The 14,833-nt window shown below is 44.5% G+C and overlaps 1 protein-coding gene across 3 annotated transcripts in view; it reads right to left on the reverse strand.

Moving 5' to 3' along the window:
• The window catches only part of ARID1B (AT-rich interaction domain 1B), a 401,326-nt gene that overhangs the window by 347,462 nt on the left and 39,031 nt on the right, over positions 1–14,833 (reverse strand). The window contains exon 1 of one of the 3 annotated variants that reach the window (XM_070417415.1): positions 9,270–10,868. The exons of 1 other annotated variant lie outside the window; for it this stretch is intronic. In XM_070417415.1, the coding sequence (XP_070273516.1) occupies positions 9,270–10,868 (1,599 nt within the window). Of the gene's footprint in view, positions 1–9,269; positions 10,869–14,833 lie in introns of those variants that run through there. One more of the 3 variants, XM_070417416.1, reaches the window with a different exon arrangement.

Consider the following 14,833-nt stretch of genomic DNA (forward strand, 5'->3'; position numbering starts at 1 on the left):
ACCCAGAATCTCAAAAAAGCCTATTTTTAAATTTTTGAAACTTGGTTTCTTTGCAGAAAGTACTTCCCATAAAAAGCCAGTCATTTTTGCAGATCATGAAAGTGCGAAGGTCTAAGAAATATAAGAAAAAAATGATTCTTGGCCAGAGAACAGAATTTACTAATTAATATTAAGGAATTAATACTAAGGATGGAATAGTAAGTGGGGCAACAGTTTGTTCCAATGACATCACCATAGTTTCTACTGGTAAACCAGAACAACTCATGCAACTGCAAGAGTCCCATTCAGCACAAAACTACATTTTGCGAGGGAAATTACCGCGGAATTCACAAAGTCTGTGCATTTGCACAGGTCTCAGTTTATATTCGCTGGGCACGGCTGGGAGCTCGTGTAGTTTAATAAGCTGTTCAGTGGTGCATAGCTGATAGGCACTATTTTTTAAATTCAAAACCACCAGAATGGTGCAGCTGGGAGGGACGAGGGGTCACCTGACTGATGGAGGCAGGGACTTGTCTTCCACCACACCCTGAAGTGGGGCAGGACCAGGGGGAGAACAGAACCCAGGTCCCCCTCACTACTCCCGTGGGAAAGAAGAGGTGCCGGTACAGGTGCCACAGGATTGACAGCAATGACCTCAATGATAACCCCGCCCGGCAGGTGACACTCCAGACAAGGAAACTGAGCCCCTGCCCTGACTCAGAGAAAATGGGTGCTCAAGCCTACAAAGCAGCGGTTCTCAACCTGTGGGTCGCGACCCCTTTGGGGGTCGAACGACCCTTTCACAGGGGTCGCCTAAGACCATCGGAAAAACACATATATAATTACATATTGTTTTTGTGATTAATCACTATGCTTTAATTATGTTCAATTTGTAACAATGAAAATACATCCTGCATATCAGATATTTACATTATGATTCATAACAGTAGCAACATTACAGTTATGAAGTAGCAACAAAAATAATTTTATGGTTGGGGGTCACCACAACGTGAGGAACTGTATTAAAGGGTCGCGGCATTAGGAAGGTTGAGAACCACTGCTACAAAGGAATCAAGATCTGACCAACTCCAAGCCCACGGTCTTTCGTTTACATCAGAGGCCTTGCAATATATTCGTATTCTCTCATAACTCCTCAAAATGACAGAATAAACTAATATACAACAAACATACCAATTCCCTCAGAAATAAGTTTGCTTCTTCAGAAAGATACTTGCTCAGCAGTACAGTAGCAATGTTTTACATTTCTATTTCCAAGGTCATTTATAATTTAGTAGGTAAAGTGAATTTATTATAAGAAATACAAACTGGAAGCACAAAATTTAAAGGATATTAAAAAGGGTTTATAGTTTGATATATACAGGTGGAGCAAAAGTAGGTTTAGAGTTGTTCGTATGGAAAATAATACAATAATAAACTTGTTCTGCATACTCACAACTGTAAACCTACTTTTGTCTCACCCTGTATAAATATATGGTCATTGAATGTTTAAAATTCGCTTCTTAAAATTTCAGAAATTGGATGCCTAATTCTAGACAAATTTTATAATTTTAACAATCCTTTCAAAATAAGGCTATGAAGTAGTTGAGCACTTTTAAGATGCTCGTCTGAGAAAGAAACTGGAGATGCCAAGAATTCTGGAGCAGCCTCCCAGATCCTCAGTGCCTCGCCTTCTGCAAGGTTTATTTCAGGACCCAGGAGCAGTGGCTGAGTCCACTCCTCAGCCAGCATACATTATCTAAGCAGTTACCAAAACACTCCAGCAATCTAAGTATCTTCCTAAATCTGAGCAGACTGTTTTAACTGTTTTTCCAAGAGCCCATGTCATGTAGAAAACAGAGATAAAGAAAAGGGACCATTCTATATAAATTTCAAAGTGATTATATTGTCCTTTTTTTAGTTATTACTCTCTGTAGTGGATCTATATTTTGCCCTGGCATAAAGCCAGTAATTGATTGGTAGAAATGGAAAAGAGTCACTAGTTCATATCAGCTATATCACAACAATCTACAATTTGTTTTGCCAAAATCCTCTGCCCTGCCCCCACCCCCCTCAAAAAAAAGAGCAGGCCAAAAGCCTGCTGACCCACATGGTTGCTATTTGCACTTGGTTTAAATGAGCCAGTTCTAAGTCAGTGATGCCAACACGCCTTGCCCAGGTACAGTGGGAGCAGGCGCTCTGCCTGAACTGCTCACCAGAGCAGCTGCGATCCCCACGCCCTGGCTACCAGCTGTGTCTGGCCCAAAGGCTGATTAAGAAAATGGGTGCTCGATAAATATTTGCCAATTGATCGTCTGGAGTAGATATTTATCTAACATGCGCCTCACAGCATACACAAATACTAGATGTTTACACCTTAAGAAGTCATTGTTGCTGCCCAATACAAGCACTTAGATTACAGCTGATTTTCTCTGTGCCCTCTGAGGAACCCGGTGTTAAAGTAAGTAACTGATCATAGAAAGATGCAACTATATGTCAGCATCAATAGCAGCTAAAATACAATTCCAATATTTTACACACAAAAAAGCCTGTTCACAGAAAGATTACTCAGAATCTAAGAAGCATCCCTTTGCAGCTGCTTCTAAAATATAATTAAAAGGCCGATCCTCTTAATTTAGGAATTTTTCCACATACCAAGAATTTCTGCAGTTCTACAGAGGACTACAAATTCAAAACAGGAGGTGCGAGGCACAAATCTGGGGCTCGGAAGAGCATGACAATGGACACAGCATCACGTGGACTGGTTGTTTGCTCTGGGCTGGGGGGGGGGGGGGGGGATGCCCCAGGACTTAAAACACAAATAGAATATAATTATCGTTGTAAATGACTTCCAGAAATAGTAGAAAGATAAAACCAATAATTTTTAAAAGAGGCTAAAAATGCAAAAGATGAGAGAAATAAGTAAAGGGGAAAATGATCATGATAACTGTTTATTTCCATTCCCTATTCTCTAACAAAGTCCCAGGTTTCTATCAACAAACTTTTAATGACATAACTGACAATGAAAATACTAACCTACACAACAAATATTTCCAAAAAGGCAAAATCTGGGTCAATTACCCCAATGTTAGAATTAGGAGGAAGTAACAGACTAAAAACAAACAAACAAAAACCACCATTAACGTTCCTAAGGAGCATTTGAGGAAGAATTTACTAATAAACTACGAAGTGTCAAGATTAGTAGTTATAAAAATAAGATTATTTTGCTTACAATCCACTTTAATAACTAACAAGTTTTTTGTTGTTTTATATATTTTTATCGAATTCAGAGAGGAAGGGAGAGGGAAAAAGATAGAAACATCAATGATGATGAGAGAGAATCATTGATCGGCTGCCTCCTGTATGCCCCACACTGGGGATTGAGCCCGCAACCTGGGCATATGCCCTGACCAGGAATCGAACCGTGACCCCAAGGTTCCTAGGTCAACACTCAACCACTGAGCCACGCTGGCCGGGCAATAACTAATAGTTTTAAAGCTTGACATGAAGAAAAGAAAAAATATTTATTTCAATTCAGGAAGATGAAAAAGTTCTAGAAATGGATGGAGTGATGGCTGCAAAACAATGTACATATACTTAATGCCACTGAATTATACACCTAAAAATGATCAAAACGGTGAATTTTGTTATGTATATATTACCACAATAAAATAATACATGAGTATAATTTTGTAGCATTCCACCCCCCCTTTTTTTAATGTGGTCTAGGATTTTCTTCTGATTTCATCATATATGGCTTCCCTTCCAGAGTCACCTAATAAGGAATGACTTCTGTGTGGCTCTCAAGTTTCATCTTTCAAGGCCCACAGGAGACACGGGGAAGCGCATGGTACAGAAGACGGTGAGCAGAGGCCAACCCCGTTCAAGTCAAGAGGACTGGCCTGCTGTGACTGATGCGCAGATGCTGCTGCCATCGACCCCTCTGGGTAAACCAGATATGTTGAAGGTTTTAGGGTGTTGGGCTCTTTCCTAGCAATAAATTTCATTCAAGAAATAAATTAAAATCGTTAATTCATCTGTCAAATTCAGCAGCCTTCTAATATTCGTGGCATTGATCCACTCAGAAGTGGGTTTGAAAACTGCCTGTTGGATCTTATTCAAATAAGTAAATCCAAGGAAATAAGTTTTCTTAGAATTACTCCAAGTTAGATTTTGAAAATAGCACACGTTTACTGAAAACTTAGTGTGGAAACATATATTTTACTTTGATAAATAAATTCACTCATTTACTCAATTGATGTGAAATGTTAAAACTACTTAATACATATACATATTTCAACGATTCCATTCATTCTGATGTTAGCATAAAGCAATAAAAGTGAATATTTAATGATATCAAGGCAATGGTACCTAAATCTTTTTTTTTCCATCAAATTTCTAAGAGAAAAAGTCACTAAAGTATACTAGGTTTTTAGATCAAAATTAATTCATTCAATCACTCAAACCAAAGAGGGCCACTTAGTCTCATATAAATAGCCTCCGAACTGGAAAAAGCAACATTGAATAAATAGATCTACATTTATGTCACATAAATATATATATATATATATATATATATATATATATATATATCTCCTTGTGGATGAGTTTTCCACACCACAGGGAACGAGGACTTGGGACGACTCAGCCTCAAGCAGGCACACACAGCAAGTGTGTGGATCGACTTTACACATCCACAGAGAACCTGCACACATCTGCTGACACAGGAAGGACACCCTCTTAAAAGGCAAGCTACCAAAAACTACCCGATTCCAAAAAGGCCTACAACGTGGATGTGGCCCCTTAAGTATAAACAGCATTTTAAAATGTCATAAAAATTTTGTAACAGCCATTTTCAAAATCTAAATACTGCAAGAACAATTAACGTAATGAGTTTAATATTCATTTTGAGCCTCCATAAATCCATTGCTTTAAGTAACACACGACAGTTCTTTCAAACATAAATATAAGCCTCAAATTTACAAATCTACACACAGTCCAAAATGAAAGCGACACAAGTGAAATATTAGTTCCTTTTCCACAAATATGGATCAAAGCGCACAGAACGGGTGTCATTCTAGCATAGTGAGAAGAGCCTCTATATTTAGGACACTGGGCAAAAAGCTCACACAGGTTCCTATACTAATACATCTGAAATTTCTATCTCCAAATCAGTCTTCAAAATAAGTAGCAAAATGTCAGAGGCCCCAACAAATGTTAAATCGAACTACTTTCTTCCTAGGAGAGGACAGGGTTAAAGAAATGAAATAATCATCTTTTCAGTTTGCCTGTCATGCTGGTATTTATCCTAGAGAAACAAGTGAGCTCCCATTAGATCAAAAGTCATTTTGTTAGATACACCCTGCCCCAAATTAAAAAGTAACAAAGACCATTAATAAGAAATAGAACTCAAAAGGAAGCCCCATTCTATTACACCTCTCTTTTAAAAAATGCCTGTGCCTAATAAATTACCAAATGAGTTTATATTAAGAGTCTTCCTCTACATTTGTCTCATATTTTTAAAAGCGGTTCTCAAACCAGAATTAATGCTATTTTTATACCAAAGTAAAAACAGTATTCCCATTTCTAATGAAGGATCATGCTGTTTAGGGTTAGATACACACCCCTGATACTATATGACACTGGGAAAAATGAAACATGTATATAAAGCCTTGCCAAAAATTCATTCCTAAATATAGATAAAAGACAAAACCAAAAAAAAAGAGGGATTAAAGGTCCTCATTATAGATCCAAGGTAAGACTATGTTGCTTCCTCCTGGAATATACTCATTGATTTTGTGTTAATATAAACGTAAATTTAAGTGATAGCTGTCTTAAAAGAGTAGTTGCCATTAAAAAAAGAACTGTCAAAAGTAAGTACACAGAAAACAGGCTCTCCAATGAAAACAGTTTTAAGCCATGCATAATTTCATCCCACAGAACCTAGGAAAACAGAAAACTGTAGACATTTTCATTATATTTTCTTTGTTTCTTACATAATAGGCCTTTTCTATGAACCACAGATGCTAATTCCACATCTTCTGATGATAGAGTAGCCAGCCAGCAAATACAGAAATGTAGGCCACAAATTTTTTTTACAAGATTTAAAATATCAGATAGGGTAAGATTTCACTAGGGGGAGGGGAAGTGGGGAGTGATGGTTATGCTACCTGTAATGTATCATACAAATTTTAAGGTAATCAGGAACCAGCCTTTAACTTCCTGCTTTGTAAGCCAGCTAATCACTTTCCTTTTAATGATAAGGTTTTTTTATTACATTGTGTTATAATCTATAAAACTAAAGTTAAAATAGCATTAATGGAATTCAGTATAAATGTAGACATTATAAAATCTTAGTTATGTGAGCAAATCTCAATATTCCTTCTGAAACTGCTCTATCTGAATACTTTATCTCACAAAAACCCAAAACTGTATCATAAAATGGCTTATTTCACTTTTTAAAAAGTGCTTCCTCTACAATATATGCATATGTTTTGCTCCTAATTACAAAAACATTTGCCACCCAATACGAACCATTTCCTAAAGTCAAAAACGAAACTAAATGTGTTAAAAGCCACAAGAAAATTTCATCATTTAACGTGATTTAATAGCATTTTGTGACCTATAGTTATGTAGTAATTTAATGTTTTGGACAAATGACTGTTTCTTAGTCATTTACCATAGCAAATACTAAGTAATACTACCGTTCCAAAAAGAAAAATAGAAAGAAGACACATTCCACATGTTATATAGTAAGGCACCTAAAAGAAATCTGTGAATCTAGGTCATATGCCTGTCATTTGTCTTTCCCCTCAAAAATAAAAAAGCTATTCCCAAGGGTCACACTGAGGACATAATGGATTCAGTCTCATTCCAAGAAAACAAAATACTTAAAATGACTGGTACCATTAAGAGATAATACTCTGACTAAAGTAACACGAACTTGCATCTGCCTCTGTCATCCTTTCCTTTCTAGCCTACAAAAAATGTGAATTTTAAACTGTCCCTTTAAAAGCAAACTGACAAAGCAAATCTTTTGTAAGTTAATTACATGGGTTTATTTTCACAAGGTTTCTCTATGTTTTTACCTGTGGGATTCAAAAATAAAAATTGAAGTCGCAAGTTTTCTATCAAGAATGGAAAATATATTATCATTAAAAGTAACACCCCACTAAGTATAGGTCTGAAAGCAGTGGACAGTAATGTCCTCAGCCTGAGATTCACATGAGTATCAGTTCAATTCAGTCTTTCAATCACTCAGACAAGTCTCTCCTCTAAGATATGATTATTATTAAAATACAACTTCCTAAATAAGTGAGCTGAGTGAAAATATATATTACAATCCCTGTTATTGCTTTGTAACAGACTAAAATTTTAATAACTCTCCTAACATTAAAAGGTCTTTAAAAGAAAAATTATTCGGAAGAAACACACCTAACACAACTTGCATGTAATACAGTCCCCCTAATTCATTGTGTAAGCAATTCAAATGCGGCTCACATTACCCAACCTAACAAAATAATCAAGGGAGAAAAGAAAGGTTCTTGGGGCACTTCTGTATTCTCCAAATGAGTGAATATAAAATGACTTTTAGTATTTCACAAAAATGTTCACTTTTCCCTTTTAACTAATTATCTGTAAATATCACATTGTTCCCAATTCATGTTTTTTAAATATGTCAATTCTAACTAAAACATCTCATCTACAAACACCTCAAAGCAGAATTGTTAAAAACACAAATTACTATAAATATAACTTTAATCTTGCTATAATGCTAAATTTCACTAGAAGATATTGTATATCAGAATCTTGAAATTTTTAATAGCCTTTCAATTTTTACATTAAACTGTGAGGACATAACTCAAATATTTCTCTTAGTTTGCTCTGTAAAGGGCACTTTTATAAAAGCTTAACAAATCCAAAAATTGGTAAAATCCCTGGTTTAATTATTATTCAACTGCCACATCTTCACCCTACAATTAAAGACTGTGATACATGCAACGTCTGTGTTAGGACTGTCACAGATCTGAACGTTATAAACGCCCAACGCTGGACACCAGCGTCATGCTTTATGCATTTCATCCTCTTATTAAAAATGTGCTTCATAATCATTTAAGCTTTAAATAATATTCAACCTTACATCTGCTTGTAGCAGAGCTCAGTTATTATTTGTGGCAAGAATTTTTGTGACTGTGCTGCTCAGCACTTCTATTTACATCAGCAGCGCTAAATGCCCAATGGTGAGAGGGGAGCCAATCAGATGGCAGATTAGATGTCAACTCCGAGGCAGCTGTCTGGAGACTATTACAGCCAGTTTACCTCCACAATTCAAATTCCAAACCTCGCCGAGGAGCCCGAGTCAGTCCTGAGGCTCAGCCTGCGAGCAGGAAAGAGCCAGCCAGCAGGACACTTCCTAATGACGCTGCGGGACCTGGAGGGCAGCAAATTAAAGAAAATCCAGATGAACCCGATCCGAAAGGATCAATTTTCACTGGCCGGCTATTTTCCTGGACTGGCTGAATAAAACGCATGCCTCACCCACGGTCAAAATAAGTTCAAGGCACCCGAACGCGTTCCTGCAAAACAGCGTATCGGTTGAAGGTGACTCCTTTCAAGCAGCCCGTGAGCCAAATAATGGATTTCCTGGCGATTCCCGGGAATGAATCGATACATTTTAGAACCTTTTACCTCCTCTCCGTTGCACACTCGGGTATTATTTTTGCTACCAAACGTTCCAACTCAAAGCCCGCATCGAGTACCTCCCAATGGCCGGGCAGCCGAGAAAAGCACCCCCGGCTGCCACAAAGCTCCCGTCTTCCCCCTTCACCTTGGAAGCGAGGGGGACAAAGTTCCTCCTCCTGCCCCCGCTAAAGCGCATTGTGGCGCGAACCGGGGCGACGGGGCCGAGGGTCCCGTCCAGTCCGCCCCGATCTCGTGACAAAAGCCGCCCGGCCGGCCCCGGCGCCCACCCGGCGGCGCAGTCCCGGCGCGGCGCGCGGCTCGGCCTGGGGCGGGGTGGCGGCGGGGAGCGGGGAGCGGGGAGCGCGGCGCCGGCGGTGTCCGCGCCGGGCCGGCCTCGGCCCGACCCTCGCCAGGCCCCCGGGCCGCGCACCCGGCCCTGGCGCGCCCCAGCCCCGCCGGGCAGCAGCCGCGACTTAAAATGGCTTTGGGCGCCGCGCGGGCCCCCGCCTCCCCCGCCCGAGACGCAGAAAAGTCCGCGGAAAGAAAGAAACTAGGGCCGGGGCGCGCGCCGAGGCCCCGCGGCGGAAGCAGGCCCGGGGCGCGGGGGTTACCTGGGATCTGCCCATGCCGGGGCCGGCGGTGCCCGGGCTCATCGCCGGGTGGCTCCTTTGTTGCGCGGCCGCCCAGGCCGGGCTGGCAGCGGCGTACTGGGCGCCCATGTCCTTGCCCAAGCCCATGCCCGCGGCCGCCTGCTGGCCGCCCGCCCCCGCCGCCTGGGACGGGGGCTGCGCCGGCGGCGGCGGCGCGCTGGGGCTGCTGTAGTCGGGGTAGCCGCCGCCGTAGCTCCTCATCATGGGGCTGGGCGAGGTGAGCAGCTGGTTGAGGGTCGGGGTGGCCCCCGACGGGTGCTGGTTCTGCCCGGCGAAGCGCTGGAAGCCCCCCGCCGCCGCGCCGGCGGCCGCCTTGCTGAGGCTCGCGGCCCCGCCGCCGCCGGGGCCCATCATCATGCCGCCGCCCTGCTGCCGGGGGGAGTTCAGCACCCCGTACCCCGAGGACGAGCCCCCATAGCCGCCGCCGCCGCCTCCTGCTGCTGCTGCCGCCGCCGCGGCCGCCGCCGCCACAGCTCCCGCTCCTGCTCCTCCTCCTCCTCCTCCTCCTCCTCCTGCGCTGCCTCCTCCTCCTCCTCCTCCTCCTCCGCCGCCGCCGCCGCCGCCGCCGCCGCCCGCGCCGGGTCGGCCGTAGCCCGGATAATGGTTGTACTGGCTGCCGGGGTAGCCTTCGTGGGAGTTGTGCAGGGGGTCCATGCCGCCGGGGGCGGCGGCGGCCGGAGCGGCGTGCATCACCCCCAGCGCGCTGCTTTGTTGTCCGCCATGTTGATCAAAGCCGGGCCCGGCGCGGCCGCCGCTCGCAGGGCCGGCGCCGCCGTAGTAATGACTGAACTCCGGGCCGCCCCCGGGCACGGCCCCCGGCGGCTGCGGCGCGCCCAGGGCGCCCAGGCCCGCGTGCTCGTAGCGGCCGCCCGCCGGCTCCCCCATCTTGGGCGGCGCGTCGTCCTCGTCGCCCGGCTGGCCCGGCGGAGGCGGGCCCGGGTCGGCCTGGCCGCCCGCGGCACTGTCCTTGGCGCCTCCATGTTGCGGCGGCTCCATGTCGGGGCCGGGCTGCGCCGCGCCGCCGAGGCCGTTGTTGGCCAGGGGCGGCGGCGGGAACGGGCTCAGCGGAGGCTGCAGCGCGTGGTGGCGGTGCAGGTGGTGGGCATGGTGGTGGCGGTGGGCATGGTGGTGGTGCTGCTGGTGGGGCGCGGCGGGGGCTTCGCCGGCGGCTTTCAGTTTGTGGTTGGGGAGCAGCCCCGTCTCCATGGCCGAGCCCGGGCCCGCCGCGGAGGAAGAGGAGGAGGAGGCGGCGGAGGACGGCGCGGCGGCGCTTCCACCCTCCGCGAGAGCCGCCTCGGACCCGCCGCTCTGGGCGCTGTTAGTGCTGGCGGCCGCGCTCGCGCTCAGGGCCATGTTCCGTTCGAGACGGGGGCGCAGGGGGTGGGGGTGCACACTGTGGAGGCCGCCGTCGCCGCCCCCCAGCGTGGGTCCCGGGGCCGCCGCCGCGCCGCGCGCCCCCGCCTCCGGGTCCCGGGCCCCGGGCGCCGGCCGCGGCCCGGGGGGCGCACGCCGCTCGCCGCTGCTCGCCCGCGACGCTGCCGCTGCTGCCCGCGCGGCCATGATCGCCGCGGCGTGGCGAGCCGGGCGGGGGGCGGGGGGAGACAATAAACCCCACTTTTTCGTCCGCGGCCCCTCCTGTGCGCATCCACACGCCCCGACGGGGATCGGCGAGCCCCCTCCCCCTCCCCGGGCCGCGCCGGAGCCGGGCCGGGAGTCACGCCTTACGGTCTGGGCCCGCTCCCGCTGTGGGATTTCATGGAGAAAGTTTGAGTTCGGGTTTAAATGAAACTTTTTTCCTCTCTCCCCCGGATACGGGTAAATAGGTGGCTGGTGAGCCCTCGGCCCCGCGCGGCGTGCGAGGAGCGGGGCGGCGAGCCCTGTGCCCCGCTGCGCTCGGTCCCCGCTGCGCTCGCAAAACGCGGACTGGACTCGCCGCCCGGCCGAGCCTCGCAGACACCCGCGTGCGGCCGGGGACTCGGGCGGCTCGCGGGCGCCCGGAGCCTGCACTTTCCCCTCGTGCCTCCGTCTCCTTGCCAACCGGGCGTTCGTTCGCGTGTTTGTTTTCCCGTCTGAAGGGAACGGTACAAAGGTGGCAAACGAGTCTGACGAGCAGACAAAAGAGGGAGAAGGGCCGGGAACAAAGTTGTCTGTTGTCCTCCAAGGTTAGGAGAAGCCGGCGGAGAAAGAAAATATTTGAGCAATCTGTGCGAAAGCACTGCCTCTCCCAGGAGTTATGTAACCTTTCAGAATGCTGCCTCTTGCCTCTCCGCCTGATTTCGGGCCACCAGCGTCATTCCCACAACTTCTTCAAACTGCAAGATGAGGAGTTTAAGTGCAGGTTAGCCACCGCTGCGGAGCACTGTACCCCGTACACAACTTGGGTACCTGCCCCAAAGATGATGCTAATGTAACCATTTTTAAGGCACCTTATGTATACAGTGGAGCCTTGACTTACGACTTTAATTCGTTCGGAGACCGAGCTCGTTAAGGAGCTCGTTAACTCAAATTACTCTATCAACTCAAAGCAAAAAATCAGCCGAGAGACAGCTGGTATCTCAAAAAGCTCGTTAGTCGGGACACTCGTAAGTCAAGGCCCCACTGTATATGTAGGGTTACCAGTGAAAACTCAAAGTACTCCTTAAAGAAGCGTCTTTCTTACACTTGTCTGTCCTCTCTCTGAAAGGAAAGTCTCCTCAAGTATGAAGAGTGTGTTGTGACCCAAACAACTTGCACATGGAAATGTAACTATCGGTGCCAGAAATAGTGACTGCTACGGGCCACCTCATACCTTTATAAATCCACATGACACCTTTCACCATGTTTCAGAGGTTAATATGCACAATTAACCTTCTTGAGATGAGTTCATTTCTAAGTAATTTAAGACAAAACTAAAACATGTTATATTTAATAAACATAAGATCAATAATAATATAAATCGATCATACCTACTAGAGTAGAAATGCTTCGTGCTTTGTTCTTTAAACAATACTATATTGTTTTACTACTTTATGGTATTTTAAGTGTGTTTATTGTTCATTTATTACCAACTATCACCTTGAATATCTTCAAAAAGCCTCCTTAGCCTACGCAATGGCTCCCTTGCACTAGTGTGGACTCAGTTTTCATGGATAGAAAGCATTGGAAACCAGAGTTTTCAAGAAGTCACACTAGTTGAAATAATATATATGATTTTGGTAGAATGGAGTTTTCTAAAATGAGTTCATTCTCCAGCTTTTCATAAAGACTATTTTAGTTTATTTCAAGTGCAGTGGTTATATTTGTGTGCTTGACCAAGTGTCAATGTCACATGACAAAATAGAAAAGGATAGATGGGAAAAACTGGGGACTGATTGGGGGAGAGGGGAGTCAGGTGCATACCCAAGGGTCATTACAGAGTGTAGAAATAACAAATTGCAATCTATGCAAACAATTGGAAAACTGGTTATATCATCCTGTGTAAGAGAGAATAACAGAACTGTAAGGTGAATTCATACCAAATCATTCATCAGTTTTTGCCAAGAGAATACTACATCTTTGTTAGTGTGCCTTTTTGACATTTTTCTTCTGGATTTTTCTACCTTTATATCTTCAAATACAGTGCATACTAATTATATGCATTATATCACATGAGTTGAATTTGTTAAGTTTTCACATGCAAATATAAATACATGTCTCTTGTTTATGTGTGTATATGCATATATTCTAAAAATCAATTACATATTCATGCTTTTAGACATTTATAGTCAAACTAAATATATACATACAATCAAAAAGGTATATTTTTTTCAAACTGATAAAATACATCAAAGTCAATTCATACAAGGGTAGCCATGTTTCTGGCTTATATTTACAACTAATTCTAAAACAAAACTGAGTCACCGAGTTCAGATCTGGCACATTTCTTTAAAATATTATTTCATGAAAAATCATGAAAGTAAAAAAAAAGGGGGGGATGTAAGTCAAAATCTTTTTAAATTCTGTTTGCTTCAGCAAGTCATCTAGGAGACTGGAACCAACAGGCTCTGGAATAGAGGCCCCAGCACAATGCAATCAGTCTGCTATAAAGGCGACACATGCCAGTTTCTCCTCCCCAATGGCAGCTGCCACACCCTAAAGCAGACAGCAGGCACTGCAGTCTAAGAGAAGCACAACACAAAGCCAGCAGGACTTGGTTTTGTCTTTTAAACCAGAGAGAATGCTAAACTACCTTTCTAAAAGCATCTTGCTGAAGATAAGTAGTGGGCTTCTATCTACTCAACTGACACTTTTCAAACACACCTCGGAAAACAAAATTAAGGCCTCTGATAGTTTCATTTAAAAATCCAAGAACTTGATAAACAAAATGGCAATTGTCAGGGATCTGTCAGAAAGGGATGGAACAGATTCACATGTCCCAAAAACACAGTGTGAACTGCAGATTCTACTGTCACTTGCCTCCATTACCCTATATGGCCATTCTACATTATTTTCTTTTTTTGATGAAAAGGTAGTAGAAATTACTGTGTTCATTTTTCCTAATGAATTCCTCATTTTTACACCTCTTGCCTAAATTTCAAACCGTGATGACAACTTTAATAAGTTGCTCTGGCCACAAAGAAGCCGCAGAGGTGGAAGCCTGGAAGCGGCCCAACGGCCACACGCACACAGCGGACTCCCACCCACAGGTTGCCCGGAGCCCTCATGTTTAGCCAGAGGATTATTTTGTTAAACATTCCTTTTTGGCTACAAAAATAGCTTGGGTATTTTTTTTTTAACAATAAGAAAAATTAATATTCAAATACAGCTCCTTTGAATACATTTCAGGGTGCTGAATAAAAGACTGTCCGACTCGCCCACTCGGAGGACTGAGCCAGATGGTGGTTGGAGAATGCCACAGTTCTTTTTGCCTCGTCGGCGCCCATCAGACTGTTTGCTTTCAGATTAGTCCCCTTTTAGTGTTCTGGCTATTTGTTCAGTAACTGACACGATCACGATTCACTACCCATCATATTTCTCAGTATTCTTTACATAATTTGGAAGCAATTTAGAATTAAGCCCTGTCAAGGTTTTACAAATAAGAACTACTAAAGAATAAGGCTTTCCTTTTAGATTTATGAGAAATGCGATGAATGGAGCTAATGGGATTTCCCTACTGATCCTGGTCAGGGACTTTAAAGAGCGCGAAACAATTGTCCTTTTCACTCGCCCGATGTAGACGTTAGCGGTGAATAACTGAGTAAATACGGGCTATACCATTTGATTTAAAACAACTATGTACATTAACAGTGGTCCATAAGGTTTAGGATGCAAAACAATGAGGATTTTAAGAAATCTAGGCAAGTACTCTGAATGAACTGGGGACTCTGCTGATCAATCAACAGCACTATTGTACTTGAGAAGAATATTATAGTGCGGATAATAAGCCTTGATGGGGGGGGGAACTACACTGATGCATCCAACAAACTGATCTAGAATCTACTTTGTAGATTCAACAACTTTATCTAGAATTACCTTTTTAAGAATAAAAAAGGTAAACATTACGTTGG

This window comes from Myotis yumanensis, unplaced genomic scaffold, assembly GCF_028538775.1.
Source record: "Myotis yumanensis isolate MYYU_CA2020_CCGP unplaced genomic scaffold, mMyoYum1.0.hap1 SCAF_6, whole genome shotgun sequence".
Taxonomy (NCBI): domain Eukaryota; kingdom Metazoa; phylum Chordata; class Mammalia; order Chiroptera; family Vespertilionidae; genus Myotis; species Myotis yumanensis.